The 23,360-nt window shown below is 38.2% G+C and overlaps 1 protein-coding gene across 1 annotated transcript; it reads right to left on the bottom strand.

Moving 5' to 3' along the window:
* Window positions 1-1,117: 1,117 nt before the first annotated feature.
* On the bottom strand, window positions 1,118-4,228 carry LOC140852394 (receptor-like protein EIX2). The gene is made up of 2 exons (XM_073245325.1): window positions 2,335-4,228; window positions 1,118-2,262 (listed from the first exon to the last, which is right to left on the bottom strand). The coding sequence occupies exons 1-2, from the start codon at window positions 4,226-4,228 to the stop codon at window positions 1,118-1,120; spliced, it is 3,039 nt and encodes a 1,012-aa protein (XP_073101426.1).
* Between the last annotated feature and the right edge of the window lie 19,132 nt (window positions 4,229-23,360).

The following is a 23,360-nucleotide window of genomic DNA, read 5'->3' as shown; positions in this document are numbered from 1 at the left end:
TTTTGTAGGAATTGTCCCAGAAAGATTGTTGTCCGAGAGGTCTATACTCGCTACGAGTGTAAGCACACTGGTGTATTCCATTTCTCTTCCCTTTGTGGTTATCAATAAGCCCTCTGTATGATAGTAAGCATCGAAACCTAAAAGCATTGGTTTTTCTGCATTCTGTAACCTCTTCATTGCGCTGAAATTTCCAAATGATGGAGGCAGAGCACCTGAAAAATTGTTGCAAGCGAAGTCCAAAACTTGAAGAGAAGTAAGACATGATAATTGTGCTGGGATACTACCATAGAAATTTGATCTTAAAGAAAGAACTCTCAATGATCTGAGGCTTTCTTCAATCTATATTGGTAGGTTGCCTGAGAATTTATTTTCACTGAGATCCAAAATAACCAATTGTTTACAATATTTTAGCAATGAAGGAAGTTTCCATGGAGCCTACTATTTCTCAAGTGCAGTGATTGGAGGTGAATAGGGCATGCCACTATTTTACAAGATTAATTGAACATCTAACGCATCCATAGTTCAAGAGTGATAAAATACTTTAAAACATTTTGTTCTCTTAAAACACTTGCTTCTATTTCAATGGTCTATACTTTTAGCCTTTGCTGCAATATGGATCTCAAAAATTTTATCTTCATCATCAATTGCAACCATGCCTAAAGCTCAGAGAAATGTTATTAATGAAAGCTCTTGTATTTTATAGAAAAAGACAAATTAGCTAGTATTTTTCACTTCACATTTGAGAATGGATTTTTTTCACATGATAAGATGGAGTCTAAATGGAATGTATTTTCAGAATTTGATAACAATCCATAATATGTATAGGCCTATACTAAACATGGTAATCAAAGCTGGTAGCATAGCAAACTAGTATTTGCATGCGTACAAGAAGTGCCACACACGTGTCCCACCATATATAAAAAGGAAAAAAGAAAGTTGCATGCCTGCTTTTCTAATACAGACATCCTCAAATAAGACCAACACATAGAACCGTACAATAAATTCCAGTGCAAAGCTAGCATAAAGCCATGTCATTTTAGAAACATCTCATCTCTGTTTCCACACGTCTTTCTGAGTTATTGTGCCATGTGGACTTGTGAAGATTGATAAGCTGTTCTTATCCTTGGCTGTTGTTCATCAAGATGGACAAGATAGACTTCAATTTGGCAAATCTCATTGCTAACTGCAAATTGATGTAATTGTACGTCATGTCAATCAAATGGAAGTAAGCAATCCTTATAGCTCGTTTGATCATGAGCACATAGATGAACCCCCATAGGCCCACAACAAAACCCAGTGCAGAGATAGCATAAAGCCATATCATTTCAGACTCATCGCCATTTCTAGATTCCTCCTCCTGAGCTCTTGTTTGAAAAGGACTGCTTAGAAGGGCATGATTAAAGCACCATGGCAATGGCCATCCATGAAGATCAGGATTGCCACTATAAATGGAAGGATCACATAATGTCTGCAATTGATTTCCCCATGGAATTTTTCCTGACAAGTTGTTGTTGGACAAGTTCAAGTGACTTAAAGAATACATGGAGGATATGGTTAAGGGAATCATTCCTGAGAGATTATTCACCGATAGATCAAGTGATTCCCACTGCCTCAAGTTACCAATATTTTTTGGGATCCTTCCTGTGAAGTGATTATTAGAGAGGTTCAAGAAACGCAATCCATGAAGGTTTACCAATTCCTTAGGAATCACCTCAGAAAGATTGTTGAGTGAGAGGTCTATGCTCATTACAAGAGAGAGCACACTGGTGTATTTAATTTCGATTCCCTTTGTGGTCATGAATAAGCCCTCTGTATAGTAAGCATTGAAGTCTGAAAGCATTGGTTTGTCTGCATTCTGTATCCTCATCATTGCATTGAAATTTCCAAATGACGAAGGCAAAGCACCAGAAAAATTGTTGCAAGCGAGGTCCAAAACTTGAAGAGAAGTAAGACGCGATAGTTGCAATGGGATATTACCGTTGAAGAAATTTAACCTCAAAGAAAGAACTCTCAATGATCTGAGGCTTTTTCCAATCCATACTGGCAGGTTGCCTGAGAATGTATTTTCACTAAAATCAAGAACAACCAACTGTTTACAATATTTCAGCCATGAAGGTAGGTTTCCAGAGAGCTTGTTCTTTCTCAGATGCAGTGATTGGAGGTTAGCAGGACATGTCATTGAGTCCAAAGAATGTTCTAACTTGCTGTCCTTTTGGGAATCAATCATTTGTTCCCGTGGTTTGTCTCGATAGTGATGAAGTTCTCCAGATAACTTATTGTTAGATAGATCGAGAACCTCCAATGAAGCCAGACTGCTAAAGAATAGCCGGACGCCACCAGACAAGTTGTTGTTGGAGAGATCGAGAACTTCTAGTGAAGGTAGATTGCAAAGGAATTGAGGGATGCTACCATTAATACGGTTATGGGACAAAATAAAGAATGCAAGATTTGTAGCTTTGGCAAAGCTCAAGGGAATAGATCCAGAAAATGAGTTGTTGGATAGTATCATGATGTATAGGTAAGAAGTATTCAATTCAGGAATTGGACCGTGAATGTTGTTTGAACTCACATCAAAGGTGTCATATTGCTGGCCTCCCAAAGAAGTTGGTAGCAGTCCTGTGATGCTATTATGGGATACATTTAGATAAGAAATACTATTTAGATCCCAAAACCAAGTAGGAAAGCCATTTGAAATGTCATTTTCACATAGTGATAGTCCTTCTAAATTTGTTTGTGTACGAAGCCAAGTTGGAAATTTCGGTCCCAAGTGACAAGAGTCCATCCTAATATATCTAGCATTAAAAGGAGGTATCCAATCCTGATTTAGGCTCAATTCAAATGAGTTGTTAGACAGATCCAAGAAGTCTAATCTCGTAAGGTTGGCAAAGTGGGCTTTTGTCAAATGACCCGTAAAGGAATTTGAGGCTAGACTCAAGGATTGTAGTGTAGATAGCTGACCTAGAATTTCTGGTATCTCTCCACCGATCTGGTTATAGGATAAAAATAGTGCTTGTAGGATGTTCAACTTGCATTGATTCCTTATAAATCTCTGTATATTCCCAGTTATGTGATTCTTTGATAATGCCAAATAACGTAGTTTATGAAGCTTGCCGAAAAGGTCTGGTATCTCTCCACTAATCTCATTATGTGATAAATATAGCTGCTCTAGGTGGATGAGGTTCCCAATGATTGCTGGTATCTCTCCACTAATTCTATTCCAACCCATATATAGCTGTTCCACGTGGCTATAGTTTCCTAAGGATTGAAAAATTTCTCCGGTAATTTGATTATTAGATAAATCTAAGAATTTCAAGTTATGTAAATCCCCTATAGCAAATAGTAGCCTATCAGATAAACCACATCCATAAAGATCTAAATGCATGAGACTGCTGATATTGAACAGCCAATGTGGTTTGGTAGCATTGAGATGGTAATTCAAAGAGAGATCAAGCATGGTGAGAGATGTGAGGTTAACATGTAATATAGAAGCAGATGCAACAGGAAGGTCAGTATACGACAAACACAAATCTAATAGAGAAGGGAGCATGTTAATCTCGTGAAGCCAGTTGGCTGCCTTTGAGAGGTTGACGTAGCTCAAGTTAAGCGAGTGCAAAGAAGGGATCTTGGAGAGCCAACAAAGGCTATCAACACGTAAGGAGGTCCATCTAGAATCATAAAAATAATAACCATTCCAACTAATGTCAAGGAAGTGCAAGCGCGAGAGGTTTCCAAGCTCAGGTGGAATCGATCCACTGAACTTGGCATTGGAGAGGTTGAGATATTCTAAATGCACAAGGGAGCCAATGAATTTAGGAATGGGAGCTCCAGAAAAATTGTTCAAACTCAAATCCAGATACTTCAAATGCATCAAGTCAAGCAAAGAAGGATTCAGCTTACTTGGACCTGGAAATTTCATAGTTTCATATTGGACATCTAAGTCATATGGATATCTGAGATCGAGTTTTACCACATGGCCCGTGATATTGTTGCAGCCCACTCCACTCCATCCGCAGCAGTCATGGTCCTTCCAAGAGGAGAGCCACTGGTCAGGATCGTACATGTCTTCTTTCATGGAAAGCAGAGCTCTCCTTTCACTCTCTATGCAGCTTCCCTCCACCATAGAACCATCTCTACCATCAAGATAGAGACATAAGAGGAAGAGCATGATCAACATGACATGCATAAGAAGTCTGGATGCATTTGAACACCAACCACTACAAACAGCCATATGAGCAGAACCTCACACCACTCCAAAGAGATGGAAAGAAAGGAGGAAAAGCTACGAGAGGTGGCTTCTCATCACTTACATGCTCTGTTTTTTATATGTCAAGTGATTCCAAAGTATATTCTATCTTATGGAATTGTGGTGATTTGGACATTTGAGCGGGTGCTTGACTTGTGCGGATGTTGCGGTGAGCTGTGCCGGATTTATATTTTTCTTGGACCCTTGGAGTCGGACTACCTGCCTTTCCCTGATTACTGAGAAGGTTTAATTCTTGATTCTTTATTCGAGCTAATCTCTTAATTTGCTTTTGGTTCTTTTCTAGTGTCTCATATTTATTAGTTTGTTTGAAAGTTAAGAGCAACTTTGATGTATACCTTCCAGGGGTGATTTTCATACATAGCCTGGTGCTTGTGATGTCGATATGGTATATATGAGATTATTTTTTTTAATGATTATTTTGGTAAAATTAAAGGTTTACTTCGGACTTGGTCCGCTTCCTCTTAATTAGTAGAAGGATTGTTAACTTTTCAATGTGTTATAAATAGCAACATAATGTCACCTTGCTGATTCGCCATTAACTTTTGGATGATGAGTACAACCCATTCGTCGTAGTTAGGGGGGTGGGGGGAAGATGGGTGAAAATATTTTATGGGATTTTAAGCACATCATGAGTCGAGGAATGGTTTAGCTGTGCTGCACATGAAAAATTAGATGGCATGGCATTAATCCCAGGTACATTAATTACACCATGAACCATGAGGTTCGTCCAGAATTTCACAATCATGATTGAGTGCATTGGAGATGATAATTTACAAAATTATCCAGATCTATATATAGCGGAAGCTAGACTTTCCTTGCATCGGAGTCCGAAACAGCATTTTATGCTATAATAATAAATGGTCCATTCTCAAATGTAGGTCCATTCTGAAGTCAAGTAAACGATGGTCTATTCTCAAGTCAAATGTTAATCCATTTTAAAATCAAATAAACGGTAGTCCATTCCAAAGCAATTAGCCATCAGCTTCTCTGTGCTAGTATTTGCGACATATGTAGTTGTAATAGATCAAGAAATCAAGATTGGTGGATGAAGTTTCCGGTTGAAATGAAGCTTGCAAGGGAAGCGTTAGTTTTTACGTAATTCCAAGACATATTCCATCTCATGGAGTTTTGCAGGATCTTTGGATGGAATCTGTTTTCTTTGTAGGTGGCAATTGGGTTGGATTGAATCAAATATGGGCTGAATCAGATATAAAGATCAGATCAAGAATTTATCAACTAAATCCAACCTATTTATCAAATGGGTCAAAAATTCAGCTCTCAATCCGAACTATTTATTAAATAGGTAACCTAATCCGATCCACATAACTCATTTATAAAATAGATCATGAGGTTAAATAAGTTAAATGGATTAAATAGATTAAATGAATTGGATTAAACAAATCAGAAATATGTTAAGTAATTTTTAAATAGGTTAAACAGATTAAACAAGTTTTAAATAGATTAAATACATCGGATTATGACCTATCTCAATTATTAAATATATCAAAGCTCTAAATTTGAATCCAAACCATTTAATAAATAGATCTAAACGGATTGATCCGTTATAATCAAAATTCATTTATGTCAAATCTAAACCTACTTAAAGTAAATCATTCGTGAGTCAAATTGATGAATAGGATCATAAATTACCGCCCTTACTTTTCTCATGATTTATATTTTTTTTTCACTAGTTATGAAAAATAAGATGGGCTATAAGGTTCATGTATAGAAATCTTGATTTTTACATTAATAAAATTCATAACCTTAAGATAATAAAAAATTTACTATTTGTGGAAATCTTGTGGGTTAAAGAGCGCAGCCGACAGGTTTGAGCTGTCGCGATTCTTTATTCGAGTTGATCTCTTTATTTTCTTTGTTGATATTTTCTAGTGAATATTATCCATTAAATTACTTTTAAAGATGAAAGTGGATTGAACAATATTCATTTGGATCCATTTTCAAATCCGAATCTATCCAAATATGAATAGAAATTTGATCATCCGACTAATATTGATATTCGTATCTATATTCAAAAATAGATATGAATATTGTTCTAAATATCCAATTCTATTTGTAATTCTTTGTAATTTTATATTACTCATGAACTTTTAAGAGAAATATATAACCATATTCACCTACCATTAACATGATTTACTGTCCACTTAATAAATCTTTAATTATGTGATTATAAAGTTTAATTTTCTGACTTATATCCACATTTATATCAATACTTTCATATTAAATTTATATTTATATCTATTTAAGATAAATATGAATATAAATTTTTATATCCGGCTAATATCCAATCAAATTTCAACTCTAATTATTTTGATATGAAATTTACAGCAGCATTCTGATGTGCACCATCCAACTACAAAGATTGGGTGACTAATCTTGAAAGCAGCCCAATACCTTTGAATTGATATGATTGATTTTTCCTTTAACTATTATTTCTCAATTAGAAAAAAAAAATTATTAAATTTTGACGTGTTATGACAAGAATTCTAGCATGATATTTTTTTTGCATCATTAACTTTCATTGTGCTATGATAAGTGATCTAGCCAGTTTAACCTTTTGGAACTACCATAACGAGCAGTGTGGATGGATATGCAGAACTTTCGGAACTAGCATGCGAATAGTTGTGGTTGCCATGTCACATGCCAAGCCGTGGTCTAGGTGTGCTGCTAAACGAAGTAGTCAAGTACTGCAGGCCTGATCATTACAGTTTATGGAAACCTTAATTTTGGAACTCATAATCCAAGAGCACCACTAAACAATGCAGTAATAAATGGTCTATTCTCGGGTTAATTTGATCTTCATTAATCTGTTTTTTTGTTGCATCTGGTCCTGTTGCAGAAGATCAACTTCTGCTCTTCAGTGATCTAAAGTACATAGTATGCAGTAATAAATGGTCTGTTCTGATCAAGTCAAGTTAGCTAGTCATTACCTTCATGCTGCTACCCAAAACATACATGCTGGGCTGCAAAGAAGTTGTTTCATAGTTGATGTAATTTTTGAAAAATACATTTAGGTCCTCTAATTAAATTTTATTAAGTAAGTAACAACAAGAATTGTACCCATAGAAGTGACCGGAATTATTGTCCCTGTCATCGTAGCTCAAATCATGTGATCGAGATGCGGGTGGATAAGGGTTCCACGTGGAGCACAGCTTGAAAGGAAACTTCTCCCCAATAATTTGTGGTTCATTGGTTCCATGTCACCTTTGAAGAGCCAGGATAAACGGCCATGATTGGACTTAGCAGTAAAATTAATTCTTTAGCTTCTAATATATATATATATATATATATATATATATATATATATATATATATAGTTTGAAACTATGATCGCCAAATGGATATCGAATGCTTTTTCCCGTTAACTGCAAGATTTCTAAGAATCCAACATTTTCACTAACGCCGATGAGGGGTCTCCCAGGAGAGCTAATTCCTTTTTATAGCCCAAATTGCGTACCAGCCTAATCTATCAAAAACATAAATAATACAATAATTTGTTATTATGAGCCGCTGGTTGTTACTACAATATGACAAGAAATAGGTATAATTGCTTATGAGAAATATTAGCATGGACCAACTACATCTTGAGTCAAGGCATATTTATATTCTTTTTATTTCAATATAGTTTGAGAAAATTTTCACAAATCTATGCTACACGGTATACAGTAATTAAGGATCTATTCCCAAGTCAAGTAAATAAGTGTCCGTTTTCTTGGTCAAATAAACTGTGCATGGACTTGCATGGTGTGACTAGTCCTGATCTTTATGTCAATGTATATAACTAGCAACGTCCTCCACGCCAGGCTATTAGATGGCTACTTCCCATATTTTAGCATATGGCGAGACTTTAGACTCGTCAAAGCAATAACGTAGGACGAGATCTGGTGGCAAGTACCTTGCAAGGAATTAATCATGTCTATAATCAGCCGTATCTATCTTCATCGCTTTCTAATTTCTAATTTAGTGTTTTGAGTCTAGTATTAATGTGCCATCTGCAAACAAAATAGATTTTGAGAAAGATTGACAGATCATTTATAATAAGATCACTCCACTCAAATACTAACACTTATCCCTATAGACACCCAGCATCGCTGTTAGCCATTTCCTTTCTCTTGATGGTACCCAATTAGCTCATTTCTTAAGATTTTTGTCGTGCGCTAACTTTATAAGACTTGCAGTTTTGGATAATTCTTATGCATAGATCAGATCACTGTCCACATATTATCATGATTTTACCTCATCATCTATGGCAGTACTGAGGAAGTCACTTGAGATCTTAATTGTAGCCTCATCTTAAGCACCCGAATAGAAGATTGATTGGATATTGGTTCTAATCACTGAAATTTGTAATGGACTTCCGATGCACAATAGATCTAAACTGTGTATATTTTATGCAGTGTAAATGGTCCATGCTCAAGTTGAGTAAACGATAGTCCATTCTCAAGTCAAGTAAACAATAGTCTATTCTCAAGTCAAGTAAATTTGTAATCCATTATCAAATCAAGTAAACGGTAATCCATTCTCAAGTAAATGGTAGTCCATTCCCAGGTCAGGTAGACAATAATCCATTCTCAAGTCAAAGTAAATGGTGATCCATCCTCAAGTCAAGCAAGTCAGTCATTAACTTTTTCTCGTGATAGCCATATCAGTTATTAATTTCACAAGTCAAATAACCATGCATGAAAATATCTACTGTGCGTAGTCATATGAAAATCCATGCCATGTAGTAGAATGCAATTTGAAACAGAATTTCATTTATATTCTATTAATTAAATTTTCTCAAGTAAACGATGGGACATGAACTTTGTCCTGAGATCAGGACGAGAAGTATTTGCACATATGTTGGGGTGAGGGATCAAGATATGGGTGCGTATTCTAGAGTTGTCCAAAGACGCAACAGTGGAGGAAGATAATGGACCCGTGGTGGGCTTTAGACCTGACCTAAAGGGCTTTGTGTCGGAATTGGGTCGAGTTCGAGCAATCCACAGCCAAGTGAACTTTTTTAAGGAACTAAGGATTACCGTTCAAGGCACATAGGATACTGATCTCCCTTGTCTAGAGTAGCTGATATGTTTGTTTTTTTCCATACATATGTGGGTCATGTTTGTAACCATTAGAGTAACCTTTTACCATTCAAAACTCTTGCATGAGGAGATATAAACGTCAAGGTCTGCATTAATATGCGTTTACAAATCCAAGGCTAATTTTGCTGGAGATCAAAATTTTTATGGTATGACGATTTTCCTGACAAACTTGTAGCATTGTATACAATGTTCCAACAATAGTTGGATGCCTAACATCTCTGGTAAGTTTATACTTGCTTAAATGATCTAGATGTTAGGCAACTATTCAGTTCTGTTGTCAAATTAATTAAAATATTGATGAACCAGTTGAAGGATAAGGAGGTACTTTTTTTTTTTTTTGGTAGAAAGGGATAAGGAGGTGCTTGCATGTTTTTAGCAAACTATGGATTGTTCATTTTAACAAATTGAGACGTGAGTTTGGTTTACACTGTTTTCATTCAAACATTAAAAAAAAAGAAAAAAGAAAAATTGAGTTTGTTTTATAATGTATTGGCTGATTACTCTCAGCAAGAATACATAATATATTAACAATTGCAGACCGTGCAACTTATTTTATATAAATTTTAGAATTACAATTTTATTGAAATTTAGTATTTTTATGCTTATGTTATAATTATATTATCTCAAATAGTGGTTACAACAAAACACATGCAACATAGGTGCCTACTTACTATGGCACATGAATGTTCCGGTGAGAGATGATTCATATTGGCATATCTATTTAATCAATGCATGTTACTTTTAGCTATTGTTTTTCTCAAAGGTTTTGCTCACATGAACCCTAAGATATCAGTTGTCCTAATGATCGAGTGATAGCAATCAAGAATGACTAGAATTTTGTTTATACCTCATCTTGACAATCCAACCGATGGTCAAAGTAAGTACCAAATGGATCAGACTTTCATGCATAAGAATCTCTCAACAGTGTATTTTTCTTGTGGTCAAATTGGCCATCTCAATGAAGCTTACGGTTTCTAACCGGTCGATAGTTCTCTTCAGCCAGAGAACATGTTGGAGGTGAACCTGACGTCCATGGAGAATGGACCCAGTTGAGCCACCACCACAGAGTGGTGTGTTGGAGAATCGGTTGTGGCCCACCCTCAGCTAGGCCCTGGGTGGCGACGTTGAAAATCCAACCACCTAGGGTTGTTCCAAGTGGAGCCAAACGGAAGAAGGAAGGTGAGTCGCGACCAGTTGCCTCCACTCACAAGCCGAGTCCGACAGACTCACTCCCAAGGCACTCGAGTCCGCCCAGCTCTCCATCGAATTTAGAGGGTTGGCAGAAACTGGCTAAAGTAACTCATCGATAGTCATCGGATGAGAAGATCGGCCGATGTAATTTAGAGAGTTCAGCATGCAGGGTCTCTTCGACCCAGCCCAAATCACCATTCTCGATGCTGGGGGCTAAGTCTGTGTCTTGGTGTGATTGGGGCACTACTGCAAAGATGAAGGCATGTGAAGGGCTGACGATGCTAGCGTCTAGGCTAGACAGAATGGACGGTGCTCTAGCATTGGATTTGGCCACCTTGGTTGGCTCAAATTGGCAGGTGGAGAATGGCGATGGTCGTGTCATTGGGAGTAAGTTGGCGAAATGCCCGCCTCCTAATATGGAGATAGTGAGAATGGGTCTAGTGGGTGCTTTGCCAGCGGCGAGCGGAGAAAGTAAGTGTTGTCCTTCCACAGAAGCCGTGGGAGGGGTTTGTTCTCTAGACCAAGGGCCAGCGGCTAAGCCTTTGGGTTCGGTGGGAAAGGGAGCCGACTCTTCCTTGCCAGTTGGGGGTCTTGCTATGGGGGCGGTTAGACCGGCCCATTTGGAGACCCTGGAGCATGCGGTCGTTGTGGCCTAGGTTTGGGTTGTGTTGGAGGCTAATGGTAATGGGCCTTCAACGGTCTAGCTTATAGAAAGCAAGGTAGATCCACAGGGCTATGTTGGACAGACGGAGGGGAGGGGGGGCACTGATCCCCACCTATGAAGATTCTATTTTGGAATGTTTGAGGGCCCGAAAAGCCCTCGTTCACATCTACCTTTCAGAGGTTGATCCAACTATAGTGGCCAAACTTATGCATCCTAGTTGAGATCCATTTGTTAGGGAGAAGCCTTGAGAGGGCTCAGCATCGCTTCCCAACATCCTGATATTTCTATGCCGTTGAGTCATGTGGTCTTGCAGGTGGGATTATTGTTGTTTGGAGATAGAGGGTTGCCAACAATGATGTTCTAAACAATTATAACCAACAGGCTATAATGATCATTTCTGGCATTAATAAAGCTTCTTGTATTTTGTCTGGTGTCTCAGCTAGTAAAGTCTATACACAGAGGAGAGTGTTATGAGATGAGGTCACTAGAATGATCAATCATGGTTTGCCCTCCTTGATGGTGGGTGACTTCAATTGTATTGACAATCCCCAGGAAAAGAGAGGTGGCCGGAGCTTTTCTGACAACATTGAGTCCAGAGAGTTTCAGGAGTTGATTTTGAGGAACAGATTAATTGACCTAGATTTTTTGGGCTCGAGATTTATCTGGTGCAACAATCATCAGGGGAGAACTAGAGTTTGAAAGTGCATTGATAGGATGTTTGCCATTGGTTCTTGGCTCTAGTATTTTCCCAATTATCAAGTTCGCCATCTTCGGAGGATTGTCTCCGATCATAGCCTGGTTCTGCTCTCCACCGATCCAGATCTCTCATTTTGGAGTTCGTTTTGCTTCAAAAAAATTTGATTGTCCTATCCTCATTCATGGGACATTGTGCGAGATGTTTAAAGGCTTCTAGTGCATGGGGATGCCATGTATCGGGTCATCCATAGACTTGAGCTAACAAGGTGCAAACTATTGAGGTGGAACCGGATTGAGGTGGGGACATCTTCAGGAAGGTTAAGGAGGTTGAGGCCTTCATTTTGGAGTTCCAGATGAAGGAGGACAGGGATGACGATCTCCCTGTAGATGATTTGAGCAGTCTTCAAGGCAGCCTCTCCCTTCACCATTCTTTATTGAGGCAGCAATAAGTACTCTAGCAGCAAAAGTCTAGGGTCCAGTGGTTACGGGAGGAGCATAAAAATATCAGATTCTTTCATTAGGCAACTATCATCAAGCGATAGAGAAATCTGATCAGAATGTTAAGGAGTGCTGGGGGTCAATGGATTGATAGTGAGGATGCGATCATGCAGGAGGTCCTCAACTTTTTTAGATCGAGGTGGTCCGTGGACTTGGGAGGTCGGGGGTCCTTTTCATGTCTAGCTCCTTTAGCCTAGTTTCAGATGAGGAGAACTCAGCTATTCTTAATAGAATGGCCAACGAGGAGATTTGGTGGGTGGTATAGACTTTGGCTGAGGACAAGGCCCCTAGCATGATGGATTTCCTCCCTTCTTCTTTAGACGCTACTGACCCATTGTTCGTGATGAGATGGTGGAGGCTATTCAGATGTTCTTTGCTGCAGGACTCATGCCTGCTGTTTGAAAGCCAACCTTCATTGCTCTCCTTCCAAAGAGACAAGATACTTTGGAGCTGAGTCACTTTAGGCCAATTGGTCTATGCACAACTCTTTATAAGATTTGTGCCAATATCCTTGTTGATAGGATGAAGCCTATTCTTCCTCGATTGATCAGTTCAGAGCATGATGCCTTCATCGAGGGGCATAGCATCTCTGACAACATATTGATCATGCAGGAGTTTATGCATGATCTCCTTAGAGTTTCTGGCTGCCGATATCTCATAACCTCAAGCTTGACATGGAGCATGCTTATGATCGGATGAGCTAGGGCTTTCTCTTCTAAGCCCTGAAGAGCTTTGGCTTCCACAGATATTGGATTAGCTAGATCAGGAGGTGCATACATACGCCATCCTACGCAATCCTAATCAACAGTACTCCAACAGACTTCTTTCACTAGATTGTTGGTCTTCACCAAGGTTGTCCTCTATCACCATATCTATTCATTATTTATGCTGATGTGCTTTCCAGATCCCAATGAGGAGCGATGCTCGATCATGCTATCGAGCCCTATGTGCAGGCACTGGGGCCCTATCAATTTCTCATTTGCTTTTTATAGATGATTGTCTTCTACTCTATCAGGCTATTTCTAAAAATGTGATGGTTCTTCGTAGGATTTTGAAGGATTATTGTGCAACTTCTAGCCAGATGGTTAATCTCTTAAAGTCTTTGGTCCACTTAAGTTCGAAGACTAGGGAGCAGCATAGGTAGGTGATTCGAAAACTCCTAGGCATCATGGAGTAGGTCAGGGCCCTCCTATTCTTGGGGTTTCTTATCATGAGTAGAGGCTTTGGAGGTCTAACTGCTCGGAGATGGAGGCCACCATCAGAGAGCATCTAGAAGACTAGCAGTCCAAGGCCCTCTCGATGATGGCCAAGATTACTTTGGTGAGATTGGTTCTCAACGCCATCCTAGTCTACCTATTGTCCCACACTGTTTTGCCAAGATTTTCCCTCCTAAAGCTCAAGCAGCTCTTTCAAAACTCCTTATGAGGTTCGCATGGCAGTGGGGGGTGTTCATCTCCTAGCATGGGATGTTGTATGTCAGCCACTCAATGAGGGGGACTGGGGGTCCATTCTCTTCTAATAAGATGTGAGGCCTTGATTGCTAGATATGCGGCATGATTTTTGATTCAGCTTGATGGCCTTTGGAGTTTGATGATACTGGGCAGATAAAATCATGAGCCGCCAAAGAGGGCTATCCACGGTAGCCAGAGGAGTTCCTTCCTTTGGAAGGAGATTTGCTTTTGCCTACCTGGCATGACGGCTCAAACCAGTTGGATGGTGCATGATAGGTGGTCGACTGATGTTGTCCGGGATCAGTGGATGGTTGATATTCCACTTTTTCATTAGCCTACTTTCATTAGCATAGAAGTGGGTGACACAGTATGGGTTCATAATCTACTACAGCCAGAGGTGAGGAGGTGGAATGTTCAAAGTCATGAATCAGCTTTTTGCTGGTCATTTGGCGAAGATGATTCTATCCCAACTAGTTCCCTTACTTTAAGGTCCAAATATTTAGATTTGGTGATCCTCATGTACATCCAGGATGGTGGCTAGGGATCTGTATGATCTCTATAAGGGATAGTTGGTTAGGAGTTTAGATGGTGTTAGGATTTGGCGGCTTTGATTTCATCGGAGGGTCAGTTTGTTTATATAGAAGGTTGCCTATTGTCGGCTTCTGACCAGAGCTCTATCGAGGCCCATGGGATGAACATTCCTTCTGCATGTCCATCTTGTAGGTTGGAGGAGGAGATGAGTAAGCATGTCCTCTTTCTTTGCCTTAGAGTGGCCCGAGTGTGGTAGCTGGTGAACCTCCTTCCTTTCCAAATTTTCGAAGACTGGGCTAATCTAGTTTTTCTAGAGTTTCTGTGGTGGAGTAGGAAGTTTGTGGATATGAGATTTACTATCATCAAAGCGACCTATATTGCCTACCACATCGGCTGGCTCGGAATGCTGGCCTATTTGAGATGAGATGGCAACTAACTAAGATTGTGTTTGAGAGGACTTTATCTCAGACAACTGAGATTGTGGACACATTGTAGTCAGTGTCAACCTTGAGAAGTTGGGACATCTAGGATCCTATTTCTACTCTTGCAGTGCCTCGTAGGATTTATATCATCTGGGAGCCCCCATCCCCTATAGGGGTCAACATCACTCTAGCACCACCTAGCTCTGATATCACTTGTTGGATAGGATCTAGTATCACTTGTTGCAGCAAAAAAAAAAAAAAAAAAAAAAATGAAGACACAATCAAATATGTGGATCAACTCAAGTGCTACCTCCATGAGGTATGCAAGCTTCACTATGAGAAAGAAACAAGTACAAGAGGAGAACACCTATCAACTCTTATACTCAAATCTCTCTTAACAAGAAGCACTCACCCTCACAAAAGCTCTTACAAAATCTTCCAAGGAGATCCTCTCACAGGCCTACCATTCCAAGGTCCTCGACATCTTTAGCCGCTTCCTATGATCCAAGCCGCCAAATGATGCCTCACGGCCACTCACAAAGCCGTTCAGAGATACTCTCGGTTGGTTTGCCTACTACTCACACCAAGCTACTCCTCAACTACTTTGTCTCCCTGAGATCCTCTGCTGCTCGGCCTGATACTCTGCTCTACCACCGACCCTCTATCGGTGCTTTGTCTGTATCTGCTCTATCGGCTGTAGGATCTTTCCCAAACACCCCAAGCCATGGGTTCTTTGTTGCGCACAAGGCCTCTTAAAGGCCTCAAACCCAGCTTAGACTTGATTTAGATCTCCTAACAGCACCCAAATAAGCCTCATCACCGTCAGATCATGCTCACTCATCCTCTCGTCTGTTCGATCGCACATCATGCTCTGTCGATCCACAAAAACTTCATAGACTATGAGAAACATCGGGAAATGGATCTTGGTTCATGGTGGACTGTGAGAACCTGAGGAAAAATGGCCATCACACCCTGCACATCCACTGGGATGGCCCGTGCATGCCCGCCAATGTTGGCCCCTGTTGAATCCATGCATGCCCGCTGGGCTGTGCTCGTGGCTGGCTTACGCTCGTGCTAGGCTGGGGCTGTGCACTGGGCCACACCCGCATGCACCCACTGCGTGACCACGCTGGGCCGCACGCCCGTGCGCATGCCTGGGCCATGTGCCTGGTTGGGCCAGCCCAGCTACACCTGCAGGCCATGGCCTGGTATGGGCCATGCTCTCCGGCAGGCCATTCCTTGCATGGGCTTCTCTCCTGGACTTCTCTTTGCTGTGATTTCACCTATGGGCTCTTTGTTGGTCGAATTCGAGGCATTTTTCTCAACATATCTCCATCTCAACTCGATATTTGGCCTCTACTTGACTTTGAGAGTTTCTGGATGATCTCATCTTCGTACCTTGGGGTAAATACTTGCTACTCATGGATGGACAAACATGAGAGTCGAGCCAGACCGCTCAAATCCATCTTTATTCTGCATGATCTGAGATCTACTCGGGGTAGCCTCCTGGCAACATCGCCTATCATCCTTTTGAATCTTCCATCTCGTGCTCGATCTATCTCCATCGAAGCTCCACCTTGTACTGGGCTCCCACCGACATCTTCTATTATAGATGACTCTTCCTTGCACAAGAGAGCATCGATCAACTCTTCGCGGTTAATCTTAACCTTGATTACGTCTATTTTCTCCATCTTCTTCAATCTTAATCACTACCACCGTAATCTGAACTCAGCCATCGGCTTCTCTGTGGTAGTAATATTAGCTGTTGTCTTTTGAAAATCAAGTAAACCATGCATTGATGTATTACCTATGAGTGGTCATACATGACATAAGTGAGGTTACAGGACATTGACCAGTGATGATCACCATGCCAAGCTGCTTGAAGGTGATCTTTTGGTCCGCATATGAATCAAATTTGAAAAGGAATTCATTTATAGCAAAATAGAAGTTACGACATCAAAGAGATAGAAAATAGAGATGGAGATGGCAAAGTATATGCGACATATGTAGTTGTAATAGATCTGGGTGGATGAGGTTTCCAGTTGAAACTTGCAAGGGAAACGTTAGTTTATACGTAATACCAAGACATGTTCCATCTTATGGTTGCAGGAACCTTGGACGGAATCTGTTTTCTTTATAGGTGGCAATTGGGTTGGATTAAATCAAATATGGGTTGGATCAAATAGAGATCAGATCAAAAATTGGTCAACTAAATTCAATCTGTTTATCAAATAGGTCAAAAATTTAACTCTCAATTCGATCTATTTATTAAACAGATAACCTAATCCACCTACATAACTCACTTATTAAATATGTCAAGTTAGGTTAAGCAAGTTAAATGAGTTAAACAGATTAAATGGATAGGGTTAAATAGATCAGAAACATATTAAGTAGGTTTTAAATAGGTTAAATAGGTCAGGTTATTAAATATATTAAAGATCTAAATTTGAATCCAACCCATTTAATAAATAGATCTAAATGGGCTAACCCGTTATCACCCAAATCTGTTTATGTCAAATCCAAACCTACTTGAAGTGAGTCATTCATGGGTCAGATTGATGGGTCACATCATAAATTGCCCTTATTTTTCTCATGATTTATAATTTATTATTTTTTATTATTTGTGAAAAGTAAGATGGGTTATAAGGTTCATGTATGGAAATTTTGGCTTTTATGTTAATAAAATTCATAACCTTAGGATAATAAAAAAATTCACTGTTTGTGAAAATCTTATAGGTTAAAGAGTGCAGCCCACAAGTTTGGACTGTTGCAATTCTTTATTCGAGTTGATCTCCTTATTTCCTTTATTGATCTTTTCTAGTGAATATTATCTATTAAATTACTTTTAAGGATGAAAGTAGACTGAATAATATTCGTTTGAGTCTATTTTCATATCTGAATCTATCCAAATATGGATAAAAATTTGAGTATCCGATTAATATTGATATTTATATTCATATCCATTAAGGAAAAATAGATTTGAATATTGATCTAAATATCCAATTCTATTTGTAATCCTTTTTGATTTTATATTACTCATGAACTTCTAAGAGGAATTTATAACCATTAATTTGATTTACAATCCACTTAGTAAATCTTTAATTATGCGGTTATAAAGTTTAATTATCTGACTTATATCCATATATATATATATATATATATATATATATATATATATATATATATATATATATATATATCAAATTTATATTTATATATATTTAAAATAAATATGGATATAAATTTTTATATTCGACTAATATTCAATAGATTTCAGCTCTAATTATTTTGGTCTGAAATTTACCGCAGCATTCTGATGTGCACCATCCAACTACAAAGATTGGGTGACTAATCTTGAAAGCAGCCCAATACCTTTGAATTGATACGATTGATTGTTCTTTTAACTATTATTTTTTCTATTAGAAAAAAAAAATCATTAAATTTTGATGTGTTATGACAAGAATTCTAGCATGACATTTTTGTGACATCATAAACTTTCATTGTGCTATGATAAGTGATCTAGTTTAACCTTTTGGAACTAGCATGATAAACAGTGTGGAGGGATATATATGTGGAACTTTCGGAACTAGCATGCGAATGGTTGTGGTTGCTATGTCACATGCCAAACTATGGTCCAAGTGTGCTGCTAAACGAAGTAGTCAATATTCAAGTACTGCAGGCCTGATAATTACAGTTCATGCAGACCTTAATTTTAGTACTCATATTCCAAAAGCTCGACTAAACAAGGCAGTAATAAATGGTCTATTCTCGGGTAAAATTAATCTTTATTAGTGTGTTCTTTGTTGCATCTGGACCTGTAGTAGAAGCTCAACTTCTGCTCTTCAGTGATCTAAAGTACGCACTATGCGGTAATACTGGTGGCGACTTTTGTGAGTTGCTACCCAAACATTCATGCCAGGCTGCAAAGAAGTTGTTTCATAGTTGATGTAATTTTTGAAAAATGCATTTAGGTCCTCTACTTAAATTTTATTAAGTAACAACAAGAATTGTACCCATAGAAGTGACCGGAATTTTTGTCTGTGTCATCGTAACTTAAATCATGTGATCGAGATACGGGTGGATAAGGGTTCTAGGTGGAGCATAGCTTGCAAGGAAACTTCTCCCCAATAATTTGTGGTTCATAATTGGTTCCATGTCACATTTTTTTTTGGTAAGAAGTTCCATGTCACCTTTTAAGAGCCAGGATAAACGGCCATGATTGGACTTAGCAGTAAAAATTAATTCTTCAGCTTCTAAGATATATATAACATTTTCATTAAAGTTTATGAGTTCAAGGGGTCTCCCAGGAGAGCTAATTCCTTTTTATAGCCCAAATTGTGTACAAACCTAATCTATCAAAAATATAAATAATACAATAATTTGTTATTATGAGCTGCTGGTTGTTACTACTATATGAAATAGGTATAATTGCTTATAAGAAATATTAGCATAGACCAACAACATCTTGAGTCAAGGCTTATTTATATTCTTTTTATTTCAATACAGTTGGAGAAAATTTTCACAGATCTACACTGCACGTTATATAGTAATTGAGGGTCTATTCTCAAGTCAAGTAAATAAGTGCCCGTTATCTTAGTTAAATAAACTGTGCATGGACTTGCATGGTGTGACTAGTCCTGATTTTTATGTCAATATAACTAGCAACATCCTCTACGCCAGACTGTTAGATGGCTACTTCTCATCTTGTAGCATACGGCAAGACTTTAGACTTATCAAAGCAATGACGTAGGATGTGATCTTGTGGCAAGTAGGTTGCAGGGAATTAATCATGTCTATAATCAGCCGTATCTATCTTCATCGCTTTCTAATTCCTGATTTAGTGTTTTTAGTCTAGTATTAACATACCATCTGCAAACAACATAGATTTTGAGAAAGATTGACAAATCATTTATAGTAAGATCACTCCACTCAAATACTAACACTTACCCCTAAGCACACCTAGCATCACTGTTAGCCATTTCCTTTCTCTTGATGGAACACAATTAGTTAGCTCATTCCTTAAGATTTTTGTCATGCACTAACTTTATAAGACTTGCAGCTTTGGATAATTCTTATGTATAGACCAGATCACTGCCTACATATTACCATGATTTTATCTCATCATCCATGGCAGTACTGAGGAAGTCACTTGAGATTTTAATTGTAGCCTCATCTTAAGCACCAGAATAGAAGATTAATTGGATGGTTCTAATCACTGGAATTTATAATGGACTTTCGCTGCACAACAGATCTAAACTGTGCAAATTTTATGCAGTGTAAATGGTTCATTCTCAAGTCAGGTAAACGATAGTCTATTCTCAAGTCAAGTAAATTTATAATCCATTTATCAAATCAAGTAAATGGTAATCCATTCTCAAGTAAATGGTAGTCCATTCTCAGGTCAGGTAGACGATAATCCATTCTCAAGTCAAAGTAAATGGTGATCCATTCTCAAGTCAAGCAATCAGCCATTAGCTTTTTCTTGTGGTAGTCATATCGGCTACTAATTTCACAAGTCAAGTAACCAATGATGGAAATATCTCGTGAGTAGTCATATGAAAATCCATGCTATGTAGCAGAATGCAATTTGAAATGGAATTTCATTTATAGTCTATTAATTAAATTTTCTCAAGTAAACGATGGGACATGAATTTTGTCCTGAGATACACAACAAGAAGTATTTGCGCATATGTTGGGGTGAGGGATCAAGATATGGGTGTGTAAGATTTTCAGGTGAAATGAAACTTGCAAGAGAAATCTCTCTCTCTCTCTCTCTATATATGCTAGTTCATGTTTATGATTCCATATTACCACTTAAATGCCATCATAAATTTTAAAAATGGAGTGTTTGGTACTTCAGTTTATTCAACTTTAAACAATATGAAGGTGTCATGTTGCTTACCAGTAAAATATCTTGGTTATTGCTACTAGAGAGTCGAGAGATACAATAAAATGTAACTTTGTCAAACGTTTGAAAGATCAATTTGGTCCTGTGACTGCAGAAGACCTACTTGGTTGCGTATTCTAGAGTTGTCCAAAGACGCAACAGTGGGGAAAGATAATGGACCCGTGTTGGGCTTTGGGCCTGGCCTGAAGGGCTTTGTGTCAGAATTGTGTTGCGCCCAAGCAATCCACAGTCGAGTGAACTTTTTTAAGGAATTAAGGATTAAGGAATACCGTTCAAGGCAGATGGATACTGGTCTCCCTTCTCTAGAGTTGCTGATATGTTTGTTTTTTCCATACATGCGTGGGTCTTGTTTGTAACCATTAGAGTAACCTTTTACCATTCAGAAACTCTTGCAGGAGGAGATATAATTGTCAAGGTCAGCATTAATATGCATTTATAGATCCAAGGCTAATTTTGCTGGAGATCAAAAATTTTATTGTATGACGATTTTCCTGACAGACTTATAGCATTGTTTACAATGTTCCAACAATAGTTGGATGCCTAACATCTCTAGTAAGTTTATACTTGCTTAAATGATCTAGATGTTGGGCAACTATTCAGTTCTGTTGTCAAATTAATCAAAATATTGATGAACCAGTTGAAGGATAAGGCGGTACCTTTTTTTTTGGTAGAATAGGATAAGGAGGTGCTTGCACGTTTTTAGCAAACTATGGATAGTTCATTTTAACAAATTGAGATATGGGTTTGGTTTACAATATTTTCATTCAAAAAAAAAAAAACAAAAGAAAAGAAAATTTGAGTTTGGTTTACAATGTAATGGCTGATTACCCTCAGCAAGAATACGTAATATATTAACAATTGCAGATTGTACAACTTATTTTATATAAATTTCAAAATTATAATTTTATTAAAAATTAGTATTTTTATACTTATGTTATAATTATATTATCTCAAATAGTGGTACAATAAAACACGTGCAACATAAGTGCTTACCTACTATTGCACATAAATGTTCCGGTGAGAGATGATTGATATCAGCATATCTATTTAATCAATGCATTTTACTTTTAGCTATTATTTTTCTCAAGGGTTTTGCTCACATGAATCCTAAGATATCAGTTGTCCTAATAATCAAGTGATAGCAATCAAGAATGACTAGGATTTTGTTTATACCTCATCTCGACAATCCAACTGGTGGTCAAAGCAAGTACCAAATGGATCAAACTTTCATGGAAACATAATAGATAAGTATCACAAGACATTTGTTGGATAGGTTAAATTTCGACTGTAATGAATCAATACTAAGTGAGAAGTTGGAGATTGAAAAAGCAAGATACAATAATGACATAGATAGATCAAAGAATTAAAATCTGATTGTGATTAATTGTTATGCAATAGTACAAACCACAAGCCGAAGAACAACATAGTTTGGTTTGCAGTTATAATGCAAAAAAGCGAACTGTCAAAACCACTGAAGATGGACAATGTAGATAGTTACAAGAATCAATAGTTGTGTTACAATTATTTTATTGTCAGTATAAAAAATAAATTTGTAGTTTGCATAAGAGACTATTTTAACAATCTAAATAAATATATTTTATTTTATTTTATCTTAGTTCTCAATCTATCTATAGTTTCTATCCTAGGAGTCACAATAATTTGGAATCATTATTATCATAGTTAGTGCTACACCTCTACCCCTACCCAGATTTATCTCCTTCAAACTCTAACATGATGGTTGTTAAATTTCTTGAAGGTCAAGACATCTGGATCCATGCTATTCTCTATTATCCTTTTAATCACCATCTTTTCGGTTGATTCAATGTTATTGGCATGCTTGCACATATATCTGTCATTGCCTGCCATTAGACTTATGCCAATAAGGTGGTGAGAGAGCAACTCAGTGGTAAACAGATCTTAATTTGTCAGAACGGGAATAGGGTTGCTTGCTTTAAGCGATCATCTCTCTCTAGTTTCTTTTTAATCAACAGGCTATAGTGATCATTTCTGGCATTAATGAAGCTTCTTGTATTTTGTCTGATGTCTATGCTGACTATATGTGAAGGCCCGGCCTAGCCGGTTTACTTGGCTGGCCTGTCTGTTAAGGTAGTTACTAGATAAGGACTGGAACAGGAAAAAATAAATCTCCTATTCCATGTGATAGAAGCCCCACTGCTTCTTTCTCTCGATGCTCCCTTTCTCTCCCTTGTTCTCCTTCTTCCATGCTCTCTTCCACTCTCCCTCTCTCGCTCGCTCTGTCCCTCCCTCTATCTCTCTCTCTCGCACGCTCCTCCCTCCCCAACATCTTCTCTCCCCAAGCCCTCTCTCTCCACGTTCTCACTCCCTTCCCTTGCTACGTGTGCATGTGTGTTGTGTGAGTGCGAAACAGAGAAGGAAAATAGAGGAAGAGGAAAACAAGAAGAAGAAGAAGAAAGAGAGAAGAAAGAAAGAAAAAGGAGGGAGAAATCTCTCTTTCTCTATCTCTCTCCCTCCCATGTTTCCCTCTCTCTCTCTCATGTGTGTGTTATGTGAGTGAGAAACAGAGAAGAAAAATAGAGGAAAGGAGGAAAATACTACAAAAAACTAGACTACTAGTGATGGCTAATTGCCATCGCTAATAGTCATTTTACCGT

This window comes from Elaeis guineensis, chromosome 11 (genome assembly GCF_000442705.2).
Source record: "Elaeis guineensis isolate ETL-2024a chromosome 11, EG11, whole genome shotgun sequence".
In the NCBI taxonomy this organism is placed as follows: domain Eukaryota; kingdom Viridiplantae; phylum Streptophyta; class Magnoliopsida; order Arecales; family Arecaceae; genus Elaeis; species Elaeis guineensis.
Note: the sequence above shows the minus strand (reverse complement) of the source record. Positions and strands in the feature narration are given on the sequence as shown.

What these genes read in the sequence shown, in the direction of transcription:
- LOC140852394 (XM_073245325.1), bottom strand. Translation starts at nt 4,228, where the DNA reads ATGGCTGTTTGTAGTGGTTGGTGTTCAAATGCATCCAGACTTCTTATG. An exon ending in CAACAACAACTTGTCTGGTG is followed by an intron (nt 2,263 to 2,334) that starts GCGTCCGGCTAT and finishes AGTTATCTGGAG; the next exon opens with AACTTCATCACTATCGAGAC.